The 21,214-nt window shown below is 37.5% G+C and overlaps 1 protein-coding gene across 1 annotated transcript; it reads right to left on the reverse strand.

Annotated features, from left to right (window-relative positions):
- Window positions 1-3,194: 3,194 nt before the first annotated feature.
- LOC139128033 (fumarylacetoacetase-like) lies at window positions 3,195-21,009 on the reverse strand. The gene is given in 14 exon segments (XM_070693900.1): window positions 3,195-5,438; window positions 6,409-6,526; window positions 7,545-7,646; window positions 8,147-8,193; window positions 10,328-10,403; window positions 11,175-11,305; window positions 13,101-13,200; window positions 13,670-13,722; window positions 14,447-14,544; window positions 15,599-15,739; window positions 17,764-17,803; window positions 17,806-17,887; window positions 18,832-18,942; window positions 20,806-21,009. Coding segments are annotated over 14 exon segments (1,257 nt in total). The 5' UTR covers window positions 20,887-21,009; the 3' UTR covers window positions 3,195-5,361.
- Between the last annotated feature and the right edge of the window lie 205 nt (window positions 21,010-21,214).

Below are 21,214 nucleotides of genomic sequence, written 5' to 3' on the forward strand. Positions count from 1 at the left end.
GTACAGTGTCCGTACGCACTCAGAAAATCTTTGAATAATGAAGCCTCCTGGAACGTACTGGAAAAGTCCTTTGAAATAAAATTGAGTTCTGGAAAAGTCCTGAAAAACTGATCATACACCCAAAATTTTCAAAAAACTGCAAGATGATCAGTTATGATCATAACGTAAAAATGAGACGTAAAATGACATGTATACAAAGAAAGTCTGAACATGATACCTGGAAAATCTTATTTTGGTCCCAAAAACTCTGTGAAAATTGCTGGTAAAGTCCATGAATTTTAGTGACGTGCAGTGTATGGACCGTGCATGTATAGTTTCTCAGTTAACCAACACACATCTTGATTTTGTATTCCATGTTACCTGAATATGACCTTCAGTTGTGTTGATTTTTCACTTCAATGACATTGTATTGTTTAGAGCCATGGCTTTTGCCTTTTGCTTAATATATTGCACTTTATTATTGTTAAGAATTCTAGATGTTATAAAAAGATTGTATCTGATGTCCACATTTGCTGCAACTTACAGTGATTCCAGCCATTCTTGTAACCATTTAAAGGGAGATGGTTGTCGGAACTCTGCTCAAAGATTGCCAGGGACCCCTACGACCGATGTGAACACTGTATCTAGGATACGTCGGCGATTGATGAAAGTTAAAACATGTTTGTTAACAATGAATATCGTAAAATTTAAATGTTGCAGCTCTGTTGACGTGATGCATCTAGATAACATGTATGAAATACATTGTTTGTAAACAAGAAAGTCGCACACATGCAGTTCCAACGACCCCTCCCTTTGAAAAAGCTGCTAAAAAGTTTTTTCAAGTCTAAAATTTAGACTATGATTCTTGGACAAATAACCTCTAAATTATTCAAAACCTCACTCATGATGGGCCCCTATGGTCAATGTACAGACTCAAGGCTTTCAAGCGATGTGCAGCAGCTGCGATTATACTTACAGTTTGATTTGGCTAGATATCATTGACATCAATGAATCATTTCAAAAACAGCCAATCAGAAATTGAATAGCCGTGGATTTAGACTACCTAAGTTGCTGTGAACAATTTATGAGCAGCTGCAGCATCTCGGAAGCTTTCAGCCAATTGGTTGGCTGATACTCATTGTTCTCATTGAATTATTTTGAACAACCAATCAGATTGAGAATAGCCCTAGTTTCTGACTCCCTAAGTTGCTGTAAATTAATGGCATTTCTGGCTCCTTAAGCTGCTGTCAATTAATGGCAGTCTACCAATAACATAGCCTTCCAAACCACATCGCAATTTTCAAAGACACTTTCAGTACAGTCATTGCTATTCTTTCAGAAATACGATGTATCGGTTTACTTTGAAACAGAATCATGTCTTATGTCAAAACCTCACCTCATGATGGGCCCTAATGGTCAAAGTACAGACTCAAGGCTTTCAAGCGATGTGCAGCAGCTGCGATTATACTTACAGTTTGATTTGGCTAGATATCAGTGACATCAATGAATCATTTCAAAACAGCCAATCAGCAATTGAATAGCCGTGGATTTAGACTACGTAAGTTGCTGTGAACAATTTATGAGCAGCTGCAGCATCTCGGAAGCTTTCAGCCAATTGGTTGGCTGATACTCATTGTTCTCATTGGATTATTTTGAACAACCAATCAGATTGAGAATAGCCCTAGTTTCTGACTCCCTAAGTTGCTGTAAATTAATGGCATTTCTGGCTCCTTCAGCTGCTGTCAATTAATGGCAGTCTACCAATAACATAGCCTTCCAAACCACATCGCAATTTTCAAAGACACTTTCAGTACAGTCATTGCTATTCTTTCAGAAATACGATGTATCGGTTTACTTTGAAACAGGATCATGTCTTAGAAGTGTTTTTCATCAAATCAAGCATGGCATAATAGATGTGAAAGAAAATGATCTGATGTTGTAGTATCTAAGAGTTGCATTTCAAGCACATGTATGAACCATACGTTAATCATGTTATTTACAACCATTAAAATGGCATGCTCCATGTTTTCAAAAAGTGAAAGTCTATTTTGAAAAAGTGTATTTTAAGTTTTCTGTAAAATTATTTGATGAAAATAAAGTTTATTTATTTGTTATGTCCATGTTCTCAAAGTCCAGTTGCATAACAGGCAAGACAGTGTGCACACCAATGATCATCGTGTGTGATGTTACCTTTTATAACAATGGTTTGGTCCAACTCTATTGTTTCCAATGGTCAGGGAAGACCCATGCACATGGAAAGGGGGTTAGAGGGTTTAAGGGCCAGTGGCTGTAACTGGATAATCTTTTCATTAATTTTGTTTTGTATGTCAACTGCAAGTTCTTGTTCTAGTCTGTGAAGCATGTTGAAACACCCAATATTTAGCTTGTCCACACATTGTGTCTGAGTGTCAATTGAACTGTTATTGTTTACATTTATATTTTAGCTGGGACTGAAATTCATTTGCCAACAATGTTCATGCATTTTACACATGTACAGGCTGAGTTGACAAGCTGAATACTGTGTACCTCAACATGCTTTAGGAAAGAAAACATGTACATTATAATAAAACAAAAATTCAAAAGTCACAGCTAGTCCCTTTATACGTCAACCTTCACCTAATACGATATTATATATCATACCAGTATACAGACTGAAAGATCTGTCACTCTAACCAGTATATTGATTGTGCAAATACAGCTTTCTGATTGGTTAGGACTTGAAAATAACCATGCCATATTCTCTTTATAGCATGGTTGGATCACATGCGGGCTCAGCTGGAGAAAAATACTCTTTTGATGTTCCATGCCAGAATTTCAATATTATGACACAATAGCAGCAAACAACATCGGCAACGGGTATACCACTCGGTTTTGACCAGTTAACTCCATATATGCACTCGCTATGGTTATTGCACATATGTCGTAACATGGTCAAAATCTCCTAGTGTACATATTTATTGCTCAAATACAACAGTACATCTGTGTAGTGTTGTTATCCATGAAATACTGTGTCTGGCATTTTTCCCTCTTGGTCCTCATCAGAACAGTCTGTCAAAGTAATCAAGGCTGAATACGTTATTTGGCAGATTAAGTCGCCTTACCCTCTCACTGACATGGTTTAGCCCAAAAACCTATTGTTATCAATGGTGATTGGGGACCGTACCACAGGATACTGGGGGTGTACAGGTTAATTGAGAGCAGCTACACAGGACGACTGAAGCTTCAAATAAATGTGTTTATTTGTCAACAGAATGGAACCAATAAACACACACATCTCCACACTAAGTATCAAAAAACACGGGCAGTACAGTATTTGAATTTGTTTGAAGACATGCTACAGGATTTAAGGTCTGTGAATATCACTGTTGCAGTAATAAAGCCAGTCACGTGCTGGACTAGAAATTTCGAGCTGTAAGATTACAAAAAAATAGAGAGTGGAAATAAGTTGAACATAACTTATGCTCATCAGCCTGGAAATAAAATTGGAACATGGACATGACAATGTGCTAAAAAGTAAGCCTCGTTTTAGCTGAATAATTTTGGGTAAAGGTTTCGAGAAAAAATTTCCATTTTGCATGATTTCATGGAATATTTTTAAAGCATTCCGTGTTAAATAACCCACATTTACCAAATCTTGGTCAACAACTGGTGAATATCTCTCCAGTCATTGATTGTGACAAAATGATTTATCGGTACATGATATAAAGTAAATTACAAGGTATTTAGAACTCCAAAGACATTAAATTTTGTACGTTTTCTTACCGATTTTCAGTGCTGAATTTCATGAATATTCATGAATAAGACCCTGTTGGCATGGTGACAAAATATTGTCTGATAATTCAAAAATTCTTTGCCTCATTCCATGTTTAACATAGAGAAGACTGCAATGGCATTGTCATGACCCCTACATAACCTTTACATCCTGGTACTTTCACTGTCAGACTCCATTGAATACTGCTCTAAGCCAATCATATTCACTGAATTCTGCCCTGAATTGCTACTTAAACATAGATTCCAAAGCAAACATTTGCACTGTTCCACTTTCACAATATTCAATGTTTGAATATCACATTTGCTGGACAAATGCCAGAATATAGCCTGGAGTCACGAATGGGCTTTAGCAGAGGTTTTATGACTGATATTCAATGTCACATTTGTCACACAAGTCCAATTATGCACTGGAAAACAATAGTTATAGTCTTCGGTGATACATTTGTTTTTATCATCTTCGTTCTACAAATTAAACAGACATGTTTTCTTAGTTTTCCCAATAAGTGTGTTGAGATAAAAAAGTTATGAACCCTGCAAATACAACAACACACTGTGCAAGGGCAGTAACAATGGACATCACATACAATCCAGTGTGTGTTGATAAGATGAACATAGTTGCTATAAGAAATCTACTTAGAGATTATACTGTAGGGTATTTAACAGGACTACTTATTCTTTGAAAATAAAACGAAGTTAAACTTCACATAAACAACAGAAATACAGTCAACGCAAACTCTATTTAAATATTCTGGACCTCTATTGGCCTACAGCACTGCTGTACCATTGAAACAAGTCTATATCTTCCGTAATAAAAGCCATTTTGTGTGAGATGGGTTTCTGTTGATAGCCTAAAAACAAATCTTTTCCTTCAGCGACTTACAGCGCTTGTCATTTGACTTTGGAGTTTCATTGTTCCACATGTACATGTTTCTTGTTCGGTACACCTAAATCTTTAGCACCAAGAAACATCCAACTAAAATACAACAATTTATCCAAAGACACACATTTTCATTTTTGTCTTGCTTGCATACAAATTTTAGACGTGCTACAACCAGATAACAATCATACCTGGTCACTTCCATAAAGACTAGCTTCAATTTTTGCATTAATTTCAATATTTCCAACAAAAAAATGCCATTCTCCTTCCAAATAATGCCCCTTGACGTTAAAACTGGTGAACCTTCATGCTCGGTTGACCATGGAGACAGCACACTTTCTGAGAAGTCTGAGCCAATCATACTCCTGTCACTTTTTGAGAGGAAACGTTCTGCTACGGTGTTTATATTTTGTAGCAATCTACACATCCTTTGATGTCGTGTGTCAGAGTAAAACAACTTGTATGTTACTGTCAAGAAATCTGCGTGTGCCAAACAATGAAACTCCAAACTCAAATGACAAGTTGTGTACTTACATTTGAGATTTTGTATCAAATAATACCTTGTTAATTCCATCCTGATTCAGGGTGAGCAAGACAAAAGAAATGTTGGCAGCTATGAAAGCTGCTTTGTGATTTGTTCATTATGTGACAGCTGTCCTATGCAGTAGCAATTTCCCCCAATGGCAAGCACTCTTACATCAGACTGGCTGGCAGTAACTTCACTCCAAACATCCTTACATTTGATTGGCTGGCAGGAGTTTTCCCTTGCATTCACCGAAGCCAACGCGGAAACCATCGCCTTGACAATAACCTGGTAAACAAACAACAACAACACAAAATATTCAATATCATCACAACCCTGTGAATAGATTGGAACACAGCAGTGTTCTGTCATGTCCCAAATTATGACTGTTCAAATTATGCCCGAACACGTAAAATAAGCATGTACATCCTAATAGAGATAAATTAGAGTGATAGAAACTTGGACAATGATGTAGGGTTTTGTGTTTGAGTATTGCAACTGTACCAATTTGTGACTTTGTCAAATATTACGCTGACATGTAAAAGTGTCCTTTCATGCTGTTTACCTCATTGCACATTGGCCCTTGTTTGTGATGTTTACCTTGTTTAACATTGACCCATGTTTGTGTGCGCTACTAGTACAGAAATACTAAATGATAAACTTTAAACAATTTGAACCTGAAGATAGATAAACCACAGTCAGATATGTACAAAAATAACACTGACATTGTTTATTTTGCTTTAAAGAACTCGGATCAATTTACACAGGAGAGAGAGAAAATTACATAATTATAGAGGAAAATTTCAGACTTCCATCAGAACCAAATGATCCCACATTAAAAAGAAGTGTAAGCCCTTGGCAGGGCAATTTCCTTTCACCAACATCCATCCTACAGGCTGTGACCTATGACCCTGTGTATAATGATTATATTATTCATATGCTCACCAACACAATGATTTGTATGCTTGTTTTGCCCATGCATGCAGATAACCTATGTCAAAGGTCAGCCTTGCATGCAGACAACCTGTGTCAAAGGTCAGCCCTGCATGCAGATAACCTGTGTCAAAGGTCAGCCTGCATGCAGATAACCTATTTCAAAGGTCAGCTTAAACTCTGATAGAAAGTCAAATATTAAAACACGGGTATGGCAGCAACCAATGTAGGCCAATATTTGTGATACGAATGCTTTGTACAATCTCCATAAACTTACACATTACCACCATAGTCATGTGACAGCTCCCGGCCAATGAAAACTCACCAGACAAGATGACTTCATCACCGTCTTGAATAAATTTTCTGACCTCTCCGTTGCCCATGTCAACTGGTTTGGTACCCTTCCAGCACAGTTCAAGCATTGAACCATAGCTGTCTTCGGTCTGAAGATTAAAATAAGTCAAGAAATTATACACTTGTCTGTCACTAAGGTAGTATACCACCTTAAAATTGAAAAGACTGAAATTTTTGCTGAAACTTTATTCAAGGAAACTCAAAAAATGGTCTTTCATTATCAAAAGTAAAAAATCTGGAGTAACCATGCAAATTTTGTTACTCTGGAAACTCATTACCTTCCATGTATAGATACTTGAAATTCAAAATAGTTGCCATCTCTGAGTGGAGGTAGTATGCACCTCGGGGACAGATATTCGGACTCTCAAACTGTTTCAATTTCTTTCGGATCTACTAGTTGTGAAAGGCTCATTTTCAAGCACTTGTTGTAAGGAATATTTTTCCCTGTCTTTTTTTTTTAAATTCAAAAATTTTATTCTTCTCCAGAGAGTTAACATAGGGATGGCGGCCATAAATAATTTCAAATATCAGTCAATCTTGTGCAGTTTGTTTCTCCAGCACCAAAATTTGCACGGGTACCCCTGATTTTTATTTTTTGATTGTGAAAGAGAATGATTAAAGGTATACAGTCACCTGTAATCTGAATATGCCCATATATGGTCAAAGGGGCGTTCCTTGGTATTCAAAATGCCCATGTGAGGGCGCTGTTTTTAAAAAGCGGCCACCCGCTTAAAATCTGTGATTGGTTAGATTTTCTCTTTCCATTGTAACTGTGGCAAAATTGGAACAGGTGACAGTATACCTTGAATACATTTCTTGAGGAAAATCTGAGCAAAAAGTTAAATTTGTTCACTTTTGAGGCGCATGCTACCATTAATAGTTGGTAATTTCCATCACCATAATGAACACTGGAAAATTCTGGCAAGATCCTGTAAAATGCTCATGGTATATTTTGCAAAGCAATCTCACCATATTGTCAATAGGTTGAATATATGTACACTAGAACCATTCACTGACTATTTGATTAAATAAGAATTTGTTCATGAAAATGGCAAAATGGAAAGCTATTGTGATGTTTTTTATGGTCTAATATTGTGAGTGACTCACCGGTCCACTAATGGTTCCTGACGCCATCAGATCACCAGGCTGTACGTTACATCCGTTGATAGTGTGATGGGCCAACTGCTGTTTCATGGTCCAGTATAAATACTAACGAGAAATCATTTTCATAAATACACATGATTATATGGAACTACAAAATACTAGAAAAACCAAATTATTTACTAAAAATTGATGATTATCTTGATACAGTAGAGTGGTGTGTGCATCTGCCCTAACAGGGGTCAGCTAAACAATGCAACGTATGAAACAATATTAGAAAATTTAACTGCATCTCAAATTATATGAAAGCTTTGTCAGTAGCGGTGAATTTTGTGATGTCATCTCCCAGATTATTACTGATAATGTATCTGATAATCCAGTATTGTGGCCTCATATGTTTTCTGTATCTACTAATTCAGTTGATTAAAGTAAAGTTTGTATTCCATAATGCGCTCTGCATCGGCTTGTACACTATGTCGTGGAAAGTTTGTTTTCATCCATTATGAGCTGGGAGTGCATGAGTACATTATTGCTCAAACAGGGATCTTTTGTCATGGAATTTCCTGTTTTAAATTACGAAAGTAGAGTGTTTTCCAAGGATAACTCACCTGGTAATTGGAATTGGACACAACTTTAGGTTCAGACATGGATTCACCTAGAACACAGAAATAGAAATTTAACAAATTTTAAATGAGTATGTAATCTGTACAAAAAAATCAACAAAACAACCAATGTTGGGAAAAATGTGAATTCACAACATATTTCGCCCATTTTTAAAATTGTTTTGCATGAAACGAATTGCCTTTTGTTATTGTAAGAGGGTTGTATTCTGCCGATAATATTGCCACTACTGCCATAAGATCAACTCATGGAAGAAGATAAGCTGCAAAATAGATATTAGAAGATCTGGTCGCACAGCAAGTCTGAACCACTCCTGATGTTGGATATAAAATTCTGACACTCTATGGTCAAGACATACGGGTATCATACCTAAAATTTCAACCCCTTCTTGTCTTAACAGGCTTTTTCAAAAAATGCTAAGCCCCAGGTCTACAGTATGACAGTCTAGAAAATGGGGAACTCAGGTTGTTCTGATGCCCTTCATCTTAAGCAGGGCTTGACAATTTTTTTTCCAGTTCACTTGTCCGTCGGACAAGTGGATTTTCAATTTCACTTGTCCTCTCAAAAATTTTACTTGTCCTCCATTTGTAATAATCAAGACCAAAATGCTTGCGACGAAGTCCGTAGCGGCTTTCAGGGCTTTCTTATCTTGGTAATTTTCGCCGATGTTGACGCCGATTTTTTTCAAAAGTTTACATTGAAGTAGGCCTGCGTACGGTCTGTGTGTTTCCGGCGTCATACGGCCTCCACCACAAGAGGCCGTATAACGCCGGGAACTCACAGACCTGTACGCAGAGCTAACATTGAATTTGAAGGTACATATCATACATCGGCTTCCCGTTTTTGGCAAGCATAAATGCCGTCGTAAAAAGATTGGTCAGTTTCTATCGCTGGTCGTCGTCATTCGGTTCACGCATTGCGAGTGCATGCGATCGGATTGTTGGCAAGTGAAACCGTACTATCGGGCTCAGCGGGACCCACAAAATTTCCACAATCATTGTCCCCGTCACGATCTCATCTGCGATGCGCCAAACAGTCCAAATGCGGTTGACTAAACTCGTGAGACCTTATCGATTCAACGCGAAACATGTTGTATCTGTCAAGAAAAGCATTTCGCTTGGTTTGGTCATGGAGGTAGTCTCTTCCTACCTCCATGCTTTGGCAATGGTGGGGTATTTGAGACACGACGTACTGAACATTTTGGAACCGTCATATTTCAACCAAGGCCACTGTGCTTTCCAAATTTCGTTTCGGGAGATAACGTCTACGGCGTTTTCCTCATCATAACGCTTATGTTTAGATCTTTTTGTCAGAAACATCGATCATCACATCGAGTCGTCGATTCTCAGACGATCCCACTCACGCTGGCCCTCGTGGCGCCATCGTAAATCATCACAATGTTGTTTCTCAGAGTTACACAATGCCCATCGTCGTAAACTACATGCCTCTTTACGGCAACAACTTTGCTTGGTTTTTGCGTAGGTCTGCGGAGCGGAAATTACGCTCTGGCTCGTGAAAATGCACAATGCCTTGTTTGCATTAGTGGAAATATTACCGTAAAATACTCATATTTACAGCGATCACTCCACAAACTATCTGCCAACAATGTTCGTCTACCTCACGAGGCCGCATAATGATTTTGAGTACTGCACGGTCGATTGCCAATAAGCACTATGGCATTGGGTTTTGCAATTTTTACCTAATTTGTTGGGGCGGAGCAGTCAGCATACAACAAAGAAATGCTGTTTACGCCAAGTTTTAAGCAACTTTTTAATTGGACGATGAAACAATTTCATGTCGATCATCGAAAAATTGCAACATTGTGTGAGTCGGCAAATCAATCGCAGAAGAACGTCACAATTGTATCTAAAAAAGTCAGTGATTGACATTTATTTGTGTGTGAACGACAACGCAAATCGGGCGACACCGCAACTTAGGTTCGCGTTGATTGCGCCAGAAGTTGTATAAACAACTTGTCCGGCGGGCGACCAGATTTTATTTTTGACTTGCCCGAACGTAAATTTCACTTGTCCCGGCGTCGGGCGATAGGAATTGTCAAGCCCTGTTAAGTCTTGAAATGTAGGTGCTATACCAATATCTTAACTTTGGAGTGCTAAATGTTGTTATTTGTCATCTGAATAAACAAATTAGGAATAAGATCTTCATACCTTTCACAGCACACGTTAGTTTGATATCATAATTATACTGATCATCATGTTTCAGATATGGCAAAGGTTCTGGATCCTGAATGACAACAAGATGACATAAAACACAGTTATAATGTGTTGAACCACAACTCAAAGCGCCACCATGAATTTCCAATGAGTCGGGAGACTTTTTATACCCCATAACAGGGTTTAAAAGCTAAAGTGTACAATATTGTTCGAGAATTCTCAATAGAAATTTCCATGACGATAAAAATAATCATGTTAATTGGTTTCTCTGTATTCAGTACGCTGTCCTTTTATGACTCAAGGGAGAACACCACATATATTTCAGAAAGGTTACAATTTTACATATTTGTAGAAAAATAATGTATCCTTGATGCCATATCGTAATTTTAAGTCAACCTATTGATCTATACGTCAAAATTATCTGACTGAAAAAAGAAAAGGAAGGTCATTTACTTGGCATTGACCTGTATTGGTACACTATGTAATATACATATAAACAGGCCATTAACCGTTTACCTGCCAAGTTCATATTTCATCATCAGGTCAAGTTGGTTAAAACTAGTACCGGGTACAACAAAACACGTCCCATATGGTACATTTTAACAAAGACTTGAAGATTGGAAAGTCCCTGAAGACAGAGACACTGTAAACATGATTTTTACAGACTAAAGCTGCTATAACATACCAAGCCAAGTGGGTGAGAATACATTAATGTAGGCTTTGCTTCAATACTGCTCTTTACTGAATAATAAGTGACAAAAGATGTCATCATCATATGTTCCGCCACTGTATAGAAAGGTATGTTAAAAGTTGTGAGAAGTTTGAGAGATTACAACTTTACCTGGACTGGATTAGCAACAATAAACGGTTTCAATGCCTCCATGGTAACCACCCACGGCGATATGCTGGTACCAAAACTTTTCCCCAGGAATGGACCGAGGGGAACATACTCCCACTTCTGGATGTCACGGGCTGTTTTGGGTTACAAAACGAAAGATAGTCACGGGCTGTTTTGGGTTACAAAACAAAAGATAGTCACGGGCTGTTTTGGGTTACAAAACGAAAGATAGTCACGGGCTGTTTTGGGTTACAAAACGAAAGATAGTCACGGGCTGTTTTGGGTTACAAAACGAAAGATAGTCACGGGCTGTTTTGGGTTACAAAACGAAAGATAGTCACGGGCTGTTTTGGGTTACAAAACGAAAGATAGTCACGGGCTGTTTTGGGTTACAAAATGAAGATAGTCGCGGGCTGTTTTGGGTTACAAAATGAAAGATAGTCACAGGCTGTTTTGGGTTACAAAACGAAAGATAGTCACGGGCTGTTTTGGGTTACAAAACGAAAGATAGTCACGGGCTGTTTTGGGTTACAAAACGAAAGATAGTCACGGGCTGTTTTGGGTTACAAAACGAAAGATAGTCACGGGCTGTTTTGGGTTACAAAACAAAAGATAGTCACGGGCTGTTTTGGGTTACAAAACGAAAGATAGTCACGGGCTGTTTTGGGTTACAAAACAAAGATAGTCACGGGCTGTTTTGGGTTACAAAACGAAAGATAGTCACGGGCTGTTTTGGGTTACAAAACAAAAGATAGTCACGGGCTGTTTTGGGTTACAAAACAAAAGATAGTCACGGGCTGTTTTGGGTTACAAAACGAAAGATAGTCACGGGCTGTTTTGGGTTACAAAACGAAAGATAGTCACGGGCTGTTTTGGGTTACAAAACCAAAGATAGTCACGGGCTGTTTTGGGTTACAAAACGAAAGATAGTCACGGGCGGTTTTGGGTTACAAAACAAAGATAGTCACGGGCTGTTTTGGCTTACAAAACAAAAGATAGTCATGGGCTGTTTTGGGTTACAAAACAAAAGATAGTCACGGGCTGTTTTGGGTTACAAAACCAAAGATAGTCACGGGCTGTTTTGGGTTACTAAACAAAAGATAGTCACGGGCTGTTTTGGGTTACAAAACGAAAGATAGTCATTGTGGATCTATGGTAGTGAAGACTTTGATTGCAGATGAAGGGATATCATTAGAAATGCTGATGTTCAGAGAAATCTTTCGGTCAGCTGAAATTTGTCAGCTATGAAAACATCATAAATGGAAAATAGAGTCACACACTCAATGTGCCCACACTTTACTTGTAACCACCTACAGTGTTATTTTTGCCACCTGTAACTGCAATTTTTTACAAATGGCGTAAATGGGTGCATTCAGTTTAAGACAGCCTCCCTTATTTTTTTTCATAAAAACAAATACTGACAAAATATCAAAAAATGACATAACTTGTGCTTTGTGTACAATCAAAATGACGTGAATATACCTACAAAAGGCAACTAAATCACTTTGAATTCAATAAACCCTTTCTGACAGGATTTCGCACTGTATTAACAATATTTAACATAGACTTTTGATATATTTACAATTTTAGAGCTGATAATAAACTCATACTGTATTTTTATTCGGAGATGAAATATTACAATGAGTCTAAATATTTAGACTTGGAAATTATTATGGCAAGAGACATGCATATCGTAATTCATACATTATTATAGGCGTATATTACTTCTGAACTGAAAATGTTTATTTGAGGACATCTTGAACAGTTTAGTCAGATCAATCTTTACCATGGCCATTTGCAAACACTTCTAGATTTCTAGTTTTGGCCAAGTGCAAATTTGTCATCAATCATGGCGATTATTGACCTCTATTAAGGAAACTTGGGGGGGGGGGGGACAGGTGAAGAAATCTTAAGTTTTCTTGTACTTACCGCTCCAATCATTCATGATGACCATTCCGAAGATGTGTTGGTGTGCCTGGGACACTGGAATTGGCTGTCCCAGCTTGTTACCCGGTCCAGTGAAGAATGCCTGGTGATAGGACATATGGACAACATTTTGGTGTAAAGATAACACACAGAGTTTCAAACCCAAAGTCTACAAATCATAACTTGCCTGGTGTGCAGACTGAAAGATCTGTCAAGTGTGGCCACTGTAGTGTAACATGGGAGTGCGCCCTCAAGTGACGGATACCATGCTACCTTTATGTTGAATGATGGGGGCTGTTTTCAGTAATTCTTTCAGTAGACTCACAGGTAAGAGAATCATTTCTAGATCAAGCAGCCAAGGGACAAGCACCAAAACAAAATCACCAGCTAAGCCCAAGAGTCCAACAGCAAAGTAGTTAACATTATAGTTACCAGCTGAGTAATAAACCACTCGATTCACGTAGTTGACTCCAGTAGAAGCAAAAGCTACTACTACCAGTGCTACCAATAGTCCATGAGCCTGTACTAAAGGATTTGCTCACCGCTATGAGTAATATGAAGGTAATACTCACCATTTCCAGTTCAAAGTCTAGAAGTTTGCATGGTCCAAATACCGGTGGCTTTGCTGAAATAATTAAAGTATAACAAGATTAATGTTCCAGCCAATAGGGACGAACACAAACTTTGGACTCCATACTGTATGAGGTGAAGCCAAGTAGTCATTTCGGAAAGCAAAATTTGCTTGAGTCCATTATTGGCTGGGAACAGGTTACATTATTGCTGTTATTTTATAGTTTTGGCAATGCCAGTGAATATTTAGATGTAGAAAACATCTGGGGCCACAATGCTGGATAATCAGATGTATTCTCAGTAATAATTTGGGAGGTAACGTCACAAAATTCACTGATATTGACAAAGTTACAGCATAACACAGTATTAAGTATGAAACACATTAAAGTTATCTCAAAGCTTTCCCTTCAGCAGTAAGTTAAACTGAAATTTTCTTTGCACAATCAAAATTCAACATTCCAAAACAATCTGTTTCCCCCTCACGTTGACATGATGCACAATGACAACTCAACCCTTTGAGTGCTGTAATTGTTCCCACCAAAATTTCAGTGCAACATTTTTACCAATTTTTATGAATTTTAGAGAAATTTTTTGATAAATTTTGGACCAAATGGACATCACATTTCATTAGGTACAGTTTGTTATCAAAATTTTGACAAAAATCTGAAAAAAAAATTGACCGGGGTATATTTTTTCTAAAGGTGACAAATAAATTTGGCGCTCAAAGGGTTAAACAACCATAGTATCAAGGCTGTAGATATTTGGCGTCAGTGACTTACTTTCATCTGGTTTCATTTGCCCACAAGGACGTCTGACAGGTGTTCCTGATATGACAACAGATGATGAACGTCCATGATATCCCACCGGTAGATGCTTCCTATTAGGTTAGTAATGGTAGAGTGAAAGTTTACAATAAAAAGGTGTCATAAAATTTTACTAATTAATAGGGATATTGTTTATACTACTTCATTAGGCATGTGGTTTGAGGATTTTTACCTCATCATTTATGTATGTGTCTGGCTTTCCTATCCTATTGGTAAGAAGTTATGGTACTCGGTGCTTTACACATGTATGTGCTGCATTCTGTACAAATACAGTTACTGAACATAGCAGTCTGTTTGTTACATGGGACAATTCATGTCGATAACATATACACACAGCGCAGTGTGCTGTACAACAGGTTAAATTAGGAACTTGAGTCAAGTTTAGGGACTCGTGGATATTTCTTTGCCTTAGCCCTACATCTTTATAAATTAACAGCAACAAATGTTCTTGTGCCACAGACAAAGTTTTTGCGGCATCGCACGACGCATTGGCTTTGAAGACAGTCTGACACACAAACATATCCTCTAACTCCCTCAAACACAAATGCACGCAGAGACTTTGTACGTTCTTTGTTTGCCTCTGCTCAATGTAGATTTTCCGAGTTTTTCAGGGAAAGAAATCAAACTTTTCTTGCAGAATTTCCCTATCAAGTCAAAGCAATGACTCTTAATGGTTCTTCTACTCTGGAATAAAAAGGATGTGATGTGTTCTACGGAACAGTACACCAAAGAGGTCATGTGATGACAGTACAAACAAACCAGTGTTTGCAAATGCGTAGAGCAATACACATACCGGTACTTCTACGCGTGTTTATGCACATGGTTTTGTTTGTACAGTGGTCCATTTGAATTCCGGCTTCAATCTATTGCAATAAAATACTTCTTTTACTGCATGCACCATGTGACGAAGTAAAATTGCATTCTCTTAAAGCATATACCGGTAGTCACAGGAATGAGCAGGTAGTATCAGAAAACTGCCAATCGATGACATAATAATTTTATGCAATAGTTTTTGAATTCTGAGTGGACGCAAAACAAAGAATTTAACTACTCTGGCCTCAGTCTCAAAGAATGTGCATCATAACCAGAATTTCCATGGTGACTTACCAGTTTGGCATGAGGGCGTTTTCTTTGCCTCGGAACATAATACCCACATTTGTAGCATGGTAGACGGATGAATAGAAGTCTGTATAGTCTCCGATATCTGCTGGTAGATGCATGGTTGCATCACTCTGTGCAACGAATGCCCTGGAAAGTGATAACAAAATTACAAGTCAGGTCTTGAACAAATACCGGTGTTAATGAAAACTGTTATGTGTTATTCCCCAGTATTTTTGTTTTTGGATAAAAAGATTTACACAGAAAGTGCACCACAGACAGTATTGAACGCTGCAAAATGGGCCTCATTTTATCATCTTAAAGGGCCAGTTCATTTAACTGTAACTTTTCATGTTTATTTTCACTATTTTTGTTAAGTCAATTGCAAGTTCTTTATTAGACTGAAAGATCCGTCGCTTCAGGACGCTCCCTGCGCTCCCCCGAGCGTAGAGAGAGCGCCTTCGAGTGACGGATCTTCCAGTCTAGTTCTTTATCCAACTCTCCAATAAGCATATTGTGACACCAACTATTTATTTGCCAACACACACACTGTAATCGATAAAAAGTCACCTTTGAATTCTAATCTGCACCAGAATTCACTTTTAAACAATAACAAAACTGTTATACAGGTTGATTTCACAAGCTATATCGTATCTCAATTCATGTATTTTGAAATAGAACAAAGAATGGACTGAATAGTATCTAAAGGAAACAAATGTTATCAGCTGTGATTTATGAACACTAAAAGTTTGCAACTCTTCAGGTACTCCTATAAATTTACCTTTGTTTGCATAAGATAAACTACAGACACTCCGTCCCAAATCAGTTGCAGTGAATCAGAAATTCATGGACATATCCAGGTATCGGGGTTCAAATGAATATCTTTTGTACTAACATGGTCCCTCCATTTTGTCAGTTTCCTAACCACTTTATGAACAGCACTTCATCAATTTCTGTTGACACTCGAATGAAATGTTTTGATTTTAGATCGCTGTTGAAGTATCCCCTGTATACAAACCTGTATTACATGGAAACATCTGTGCGAGTTTCTTGCTTACAAACAATGTATTTCGCGGACGATATCTAGATGCACCTCATCATCATAGCTGCAACATTTAAATTATACGATGATAGATTATGACAGACATGTTTTATGGTCGTGTGAAGATAAGAATGGACAGTGAAATTGATCCAAATGTTATCACACTTGTGTAATTGGTTTGTAAAGTTGTTCCAAAACTTGCTGCAGTATCAGTACTTGTAATTAACTTGAGGCAAAGAACAGACGGATGATAGTGTTGTTTCACAGCAGGCTTCAGCTGTAATTGCTGAAGTAAAGCAATAAAACCTGTCGGCCGGTAGGAACTGATTAGTGTCTATGTGTGGGATAAATGTTTCCTACAAGTGTACACACACTTGTATTTCAGTAGTGGCCATGGCCGAGTATATGTTCAAAGTCGAGTTCTCGTACTATTCCCAAACACGGATAGTGCCCGTCTTCATTTCTGAGGATGACTTTCACAGCATGTCTTACGCTGATGACTTGCCAATGCGGTCACCGCTGATATCTGTCGAAATGACTTTCCATCCACGTACATTTCCAGAACTTTCTCACGTACTGCTTCTGGCGTATGTACACCTCTTTTCCCGCGGATCATGATTTTTTTTTTTGCACAAAGAACTTCATACAGTGCGAAGACAACAAGAGTCTAATGACAACTAGACACTGACTTGGCTGTGACACTCAGAGCGGCGGTAAGGAATGTAATATGATTCTGCGTATGTGAAGTGCACTGCGAAGTGCGCTCCCATGGTGTGTGTTTATTAGGGGTCCATAAAAGCTCTCTGATTTTCACCGCAATTATAACAAGTCAGTGCACTTCTAAGGCAAGTTTGAAACAACTTTACAAACCAATTACACAAGTGTGATAACATTTAGATCAATTTCACTGTCCATTCTTATCTTCACACAACTGTCATCAATCACCATCATACCTTGGATACAGTGTTTACATTGGTCATATGGGTCTCATACGACCTTTGAGCATAGTTCCAATGACTGTGTAGCTTCAGACATTACCTGTGACAGCTTCTGTTGGTCCGATGACAACGTGAAGAATCATTGTATAATATGCTATGTGTTGACATTTTACATTGACGCTGCAATCAAATACTTACTGGCTCTGAGCTCAGCATTGTCTCGTAGAGTTGCTCACTAGCTGACAGTAGTTGCTGTAGAGTAGCTCTGGCCTCGGACCAAGCTGGTTGACCAAGTCCCATGAAGCTGTTCAACACTGCCTGTTATCAAAAATGACCAAAGTGACCATAGGATAATCTAAGATATGAATATGCAAACAACAGCTACGGGATTATGTTATCCGTTTTTGAGTCAGTTATACCAGTAGTTATGTGTCAGACCATTGTTGTTGATTTTTTTTTTCATTTGCCTATAGTTCATTGCTGGGAACATTTGAGTTTTTCACTATACTGGTTTGTACTCATATCAATTGCAATTTCTTGTTCAATAAATACTCATAAAAACAGGTCCAATGCTGAGTATCATTCAAGGTCAATAATTAATTTACAAGGTCCAAGGAACGAACAGAAAATTATGATAACAAGGGGTTATCCTGAACCATACTGAAATATCTAGTATTCAGCTTGGCAACACAGTGTCTGTAAATGTGTAAAAATGCTCTCTTACTCTCATTAGTCTGGACCAGAAATCACTTGTCAACAATAACAATTTTGCAGTTTACTTATACAAAGGCTCAGAGTTGACAAGCCCGGCACTGTATTTTAATATGCCTTGGCAATTAGAACAAGAAACTGTTGTGAAAAAATCAAAACCGTCACAGCTCTTGTCGTTTTGATACATTTTCACCATTTCAATTTTCCAGTTACATTGCATAAAAACACTTCCAAATGTGATTTCTTTCAAATATACAACTTATCCCCATTTCCTCGAGATATATATATATATATATATATATATATATATATATATATAATATATATATATATATATATATATATATATATATATATATATATATATATATATATATATATATATCATGTTAATTTTTTCAGTTTATTCCGTATGTCTCTTCTTTCTAGTCCTCAGTTCTTGACTATGTTCACCCTTGAGGGAATAACTTCAATAAAATTATAATTATCATGACTGATATTCATATTTGTTGACCTCTGACTCATGGTCTAGATGTAGATTGTGTACATACCTCATCAAAGACATGTCTGCATTGTGACAACACAGGGCCTGTGAACAAGTCCTTGACGACGCTTAAATCCAAGATCTGGTCACCAATAGCAACTCCTATGCGATGACGTGGCTGAACGGGACATTCAAATGAAAAAAATAGTGACTTACAAAAGAGCATATTTGCTATAAAATCTAAACATGTTCAATTACAGGAAGTACATGTAACTACGTAATATCAATAAACAGGCCAAACCCGAAATTCGAAAGGACCAAGGTACAACGAAACCACATGCCTAGAAATACATGTATGTCTATTTCGATATGCATAGTACACACGTGGATTTGTTTATTGTACCAGCATGAATGAGATCTCTTGAGTGTACTGAGTCTGTAGAACACCCATGCGTCCGTGTGCCCTTCTTGTTCCTCAGCAGTATGATACAGCAGAAGGGTGACAAAAACACCTTGATGACCTAAATATTGTAAAAGCTATAAGGAGCAGTCTTAAATGCTTGGTTCATGCATTATTGGTTGTCAACATAGATATGTATGTGATTTTAGTCAATTGTTCTCCTTTGAAAGTTGTGCACAGTTATTAATCAATTTGCCTAGAGATACAGCTGATAAAAAAACCTAGCCCTTTAAATTTCTTTTCAATCATGCAAATTTACAGCAGCATTCTACGAGGAACTTCAAGGTGTATAAAGAAATATTAGTGCTATTCTTTACATGACAAAATGTGCCTCTGGGACAAACATTCAGACTGAAACTTTGAAAATTCTTGACCAACTTGAGGGGTCTCATTTTGTAGCTCATAGTGTAAAAATAAACATTTGCTGACTTATTTTTGTGAAATCTCTAAGTGTCTGTAAATATTGGGTAATTTGTTTCTCAAGTAATTTTGCACTGTAACCCCTAATTTTTATTCTTGATTTCGAAAAATAAAAGTTTCCTTACAAAAAAAATTGAGAAAAAGCTTAAATACATGTATTTCTATAGATGAACATTAAATTGGAAAGCAACTAGATATTACATAAACACTTTCTGATTAGGTTAACCTTTTGAGCGCTGTAATTTTTTCCCGCCCAAATTTTAGTGCAAAATTTTACCAATTTTTATGAATTTTTCTGTAATTTTTTTTATAATTTTGGACCAAATGGACATCACATTTCATTGGCTACAGTTTTTTCTCAAAATTTTGGCAAAAATCTGAGAAAAATTGACTGGGGTTTATTTTATAAAGGGGAAAAAAATAGACTTTGGCGCTCAAAGGGTTAAGCTGTAGGTGGCATGAATGTATATGTATCTTAGAATTATTTGACTTTGTGAATACAACTTCTAACAACTGATGTTTGCTGCCCTTAAAATACTTCAAAACCAATACACAGGAGTTTTGCACACTTCAATAATGAAAAAACAATACTAGACAATGTGTTTTTAGTCCATGCTGTCATGCCAATTGTAAACAATTTGACAAATTATAAGTATAATAACCCTGGTAATTACTGATTAATTTCATGTCTAAAAGTTCAACAATATCCTTGACCATTCCAAGATCTGTTTCTGTGATGATGTCGTCTACAATTTTGTAATAGCTCACAGAATAACGAGATTACCAAGGTTTGTTGGGTGACCCCTGATTAAGTGTGGAAGGTACCAGTAACTGTTGAGCCCCAAGATCCACAGGATGTCAGCGATAAAGTAAACTATTGCTGGCATGTTGTGGTGTCAGGGAGTAACGAGTTTCATAATTAAGCCAAATAAAATTATAGGTGTCGAGATTCTATATGAAATCAAGTTGGTTTTTTTAAGTTGCATTTCATATGAAAATATCTTTGTAGCGGGTACAAGTCTGCAGTCAGTTCACATGTTTACATCATTTGGACATGATAGCAGTCGATTACCGTCATGGTTGTACAATGACCAAACCCCCAGTCACACCCCCACACATTGACCAATAAAAACACGTGGATTGGCCGCGCGCCCTACTTACATTGTTAGCTGTCGAAAATACACCGTACGGGAGGTTTTGGATCGAAAAGGGACAATCAGCACCGTAGGAAATGAAAGACATCGTGAAATCGTATCCAATGCCAAGTTAAAATGCCCAAGTTAGATGTAGCGATAATGTGTGTACGCGTCCTCTGTTGTGAACGCGTGTTGTCTTCTTTTTATGTGTAAAATAGTTCGGGCAGTAGTGGCTGACCTGAACCTCGGTATCTCACTGGAACTTTTCACACCATATATTTATTCGCTACTATGTCGAAACATCCTTAAGCACTCTCATTGTTCGTGAATTGAAATTCCGTACAATTAGTTTAGTAACTGAAACGGTATAATGAGTGAAGTTCAATTTAAAAAAAATAAGAGTCCGTTTCGTAAAGGAATTTTTATTTGAGGCG

This window comes from Ptychodera flava, unplaced genomic scaffold (assembly GCF_041260155.1).
Source record: "Ptychodera flava strain L36383 unplaced genomic scaffold, AS_Pfla_20210202 Scaffold_41__1_contigs__length_1339820_pilon, whole genome shotgun sequence".
In the NCBI taxonomy this organism is placed as follows: Eukaryota; Metazoa; Hemichordata; class Enteropneusta; family Ptychoderidae; genus Ptychodera; species Ptychodera flava.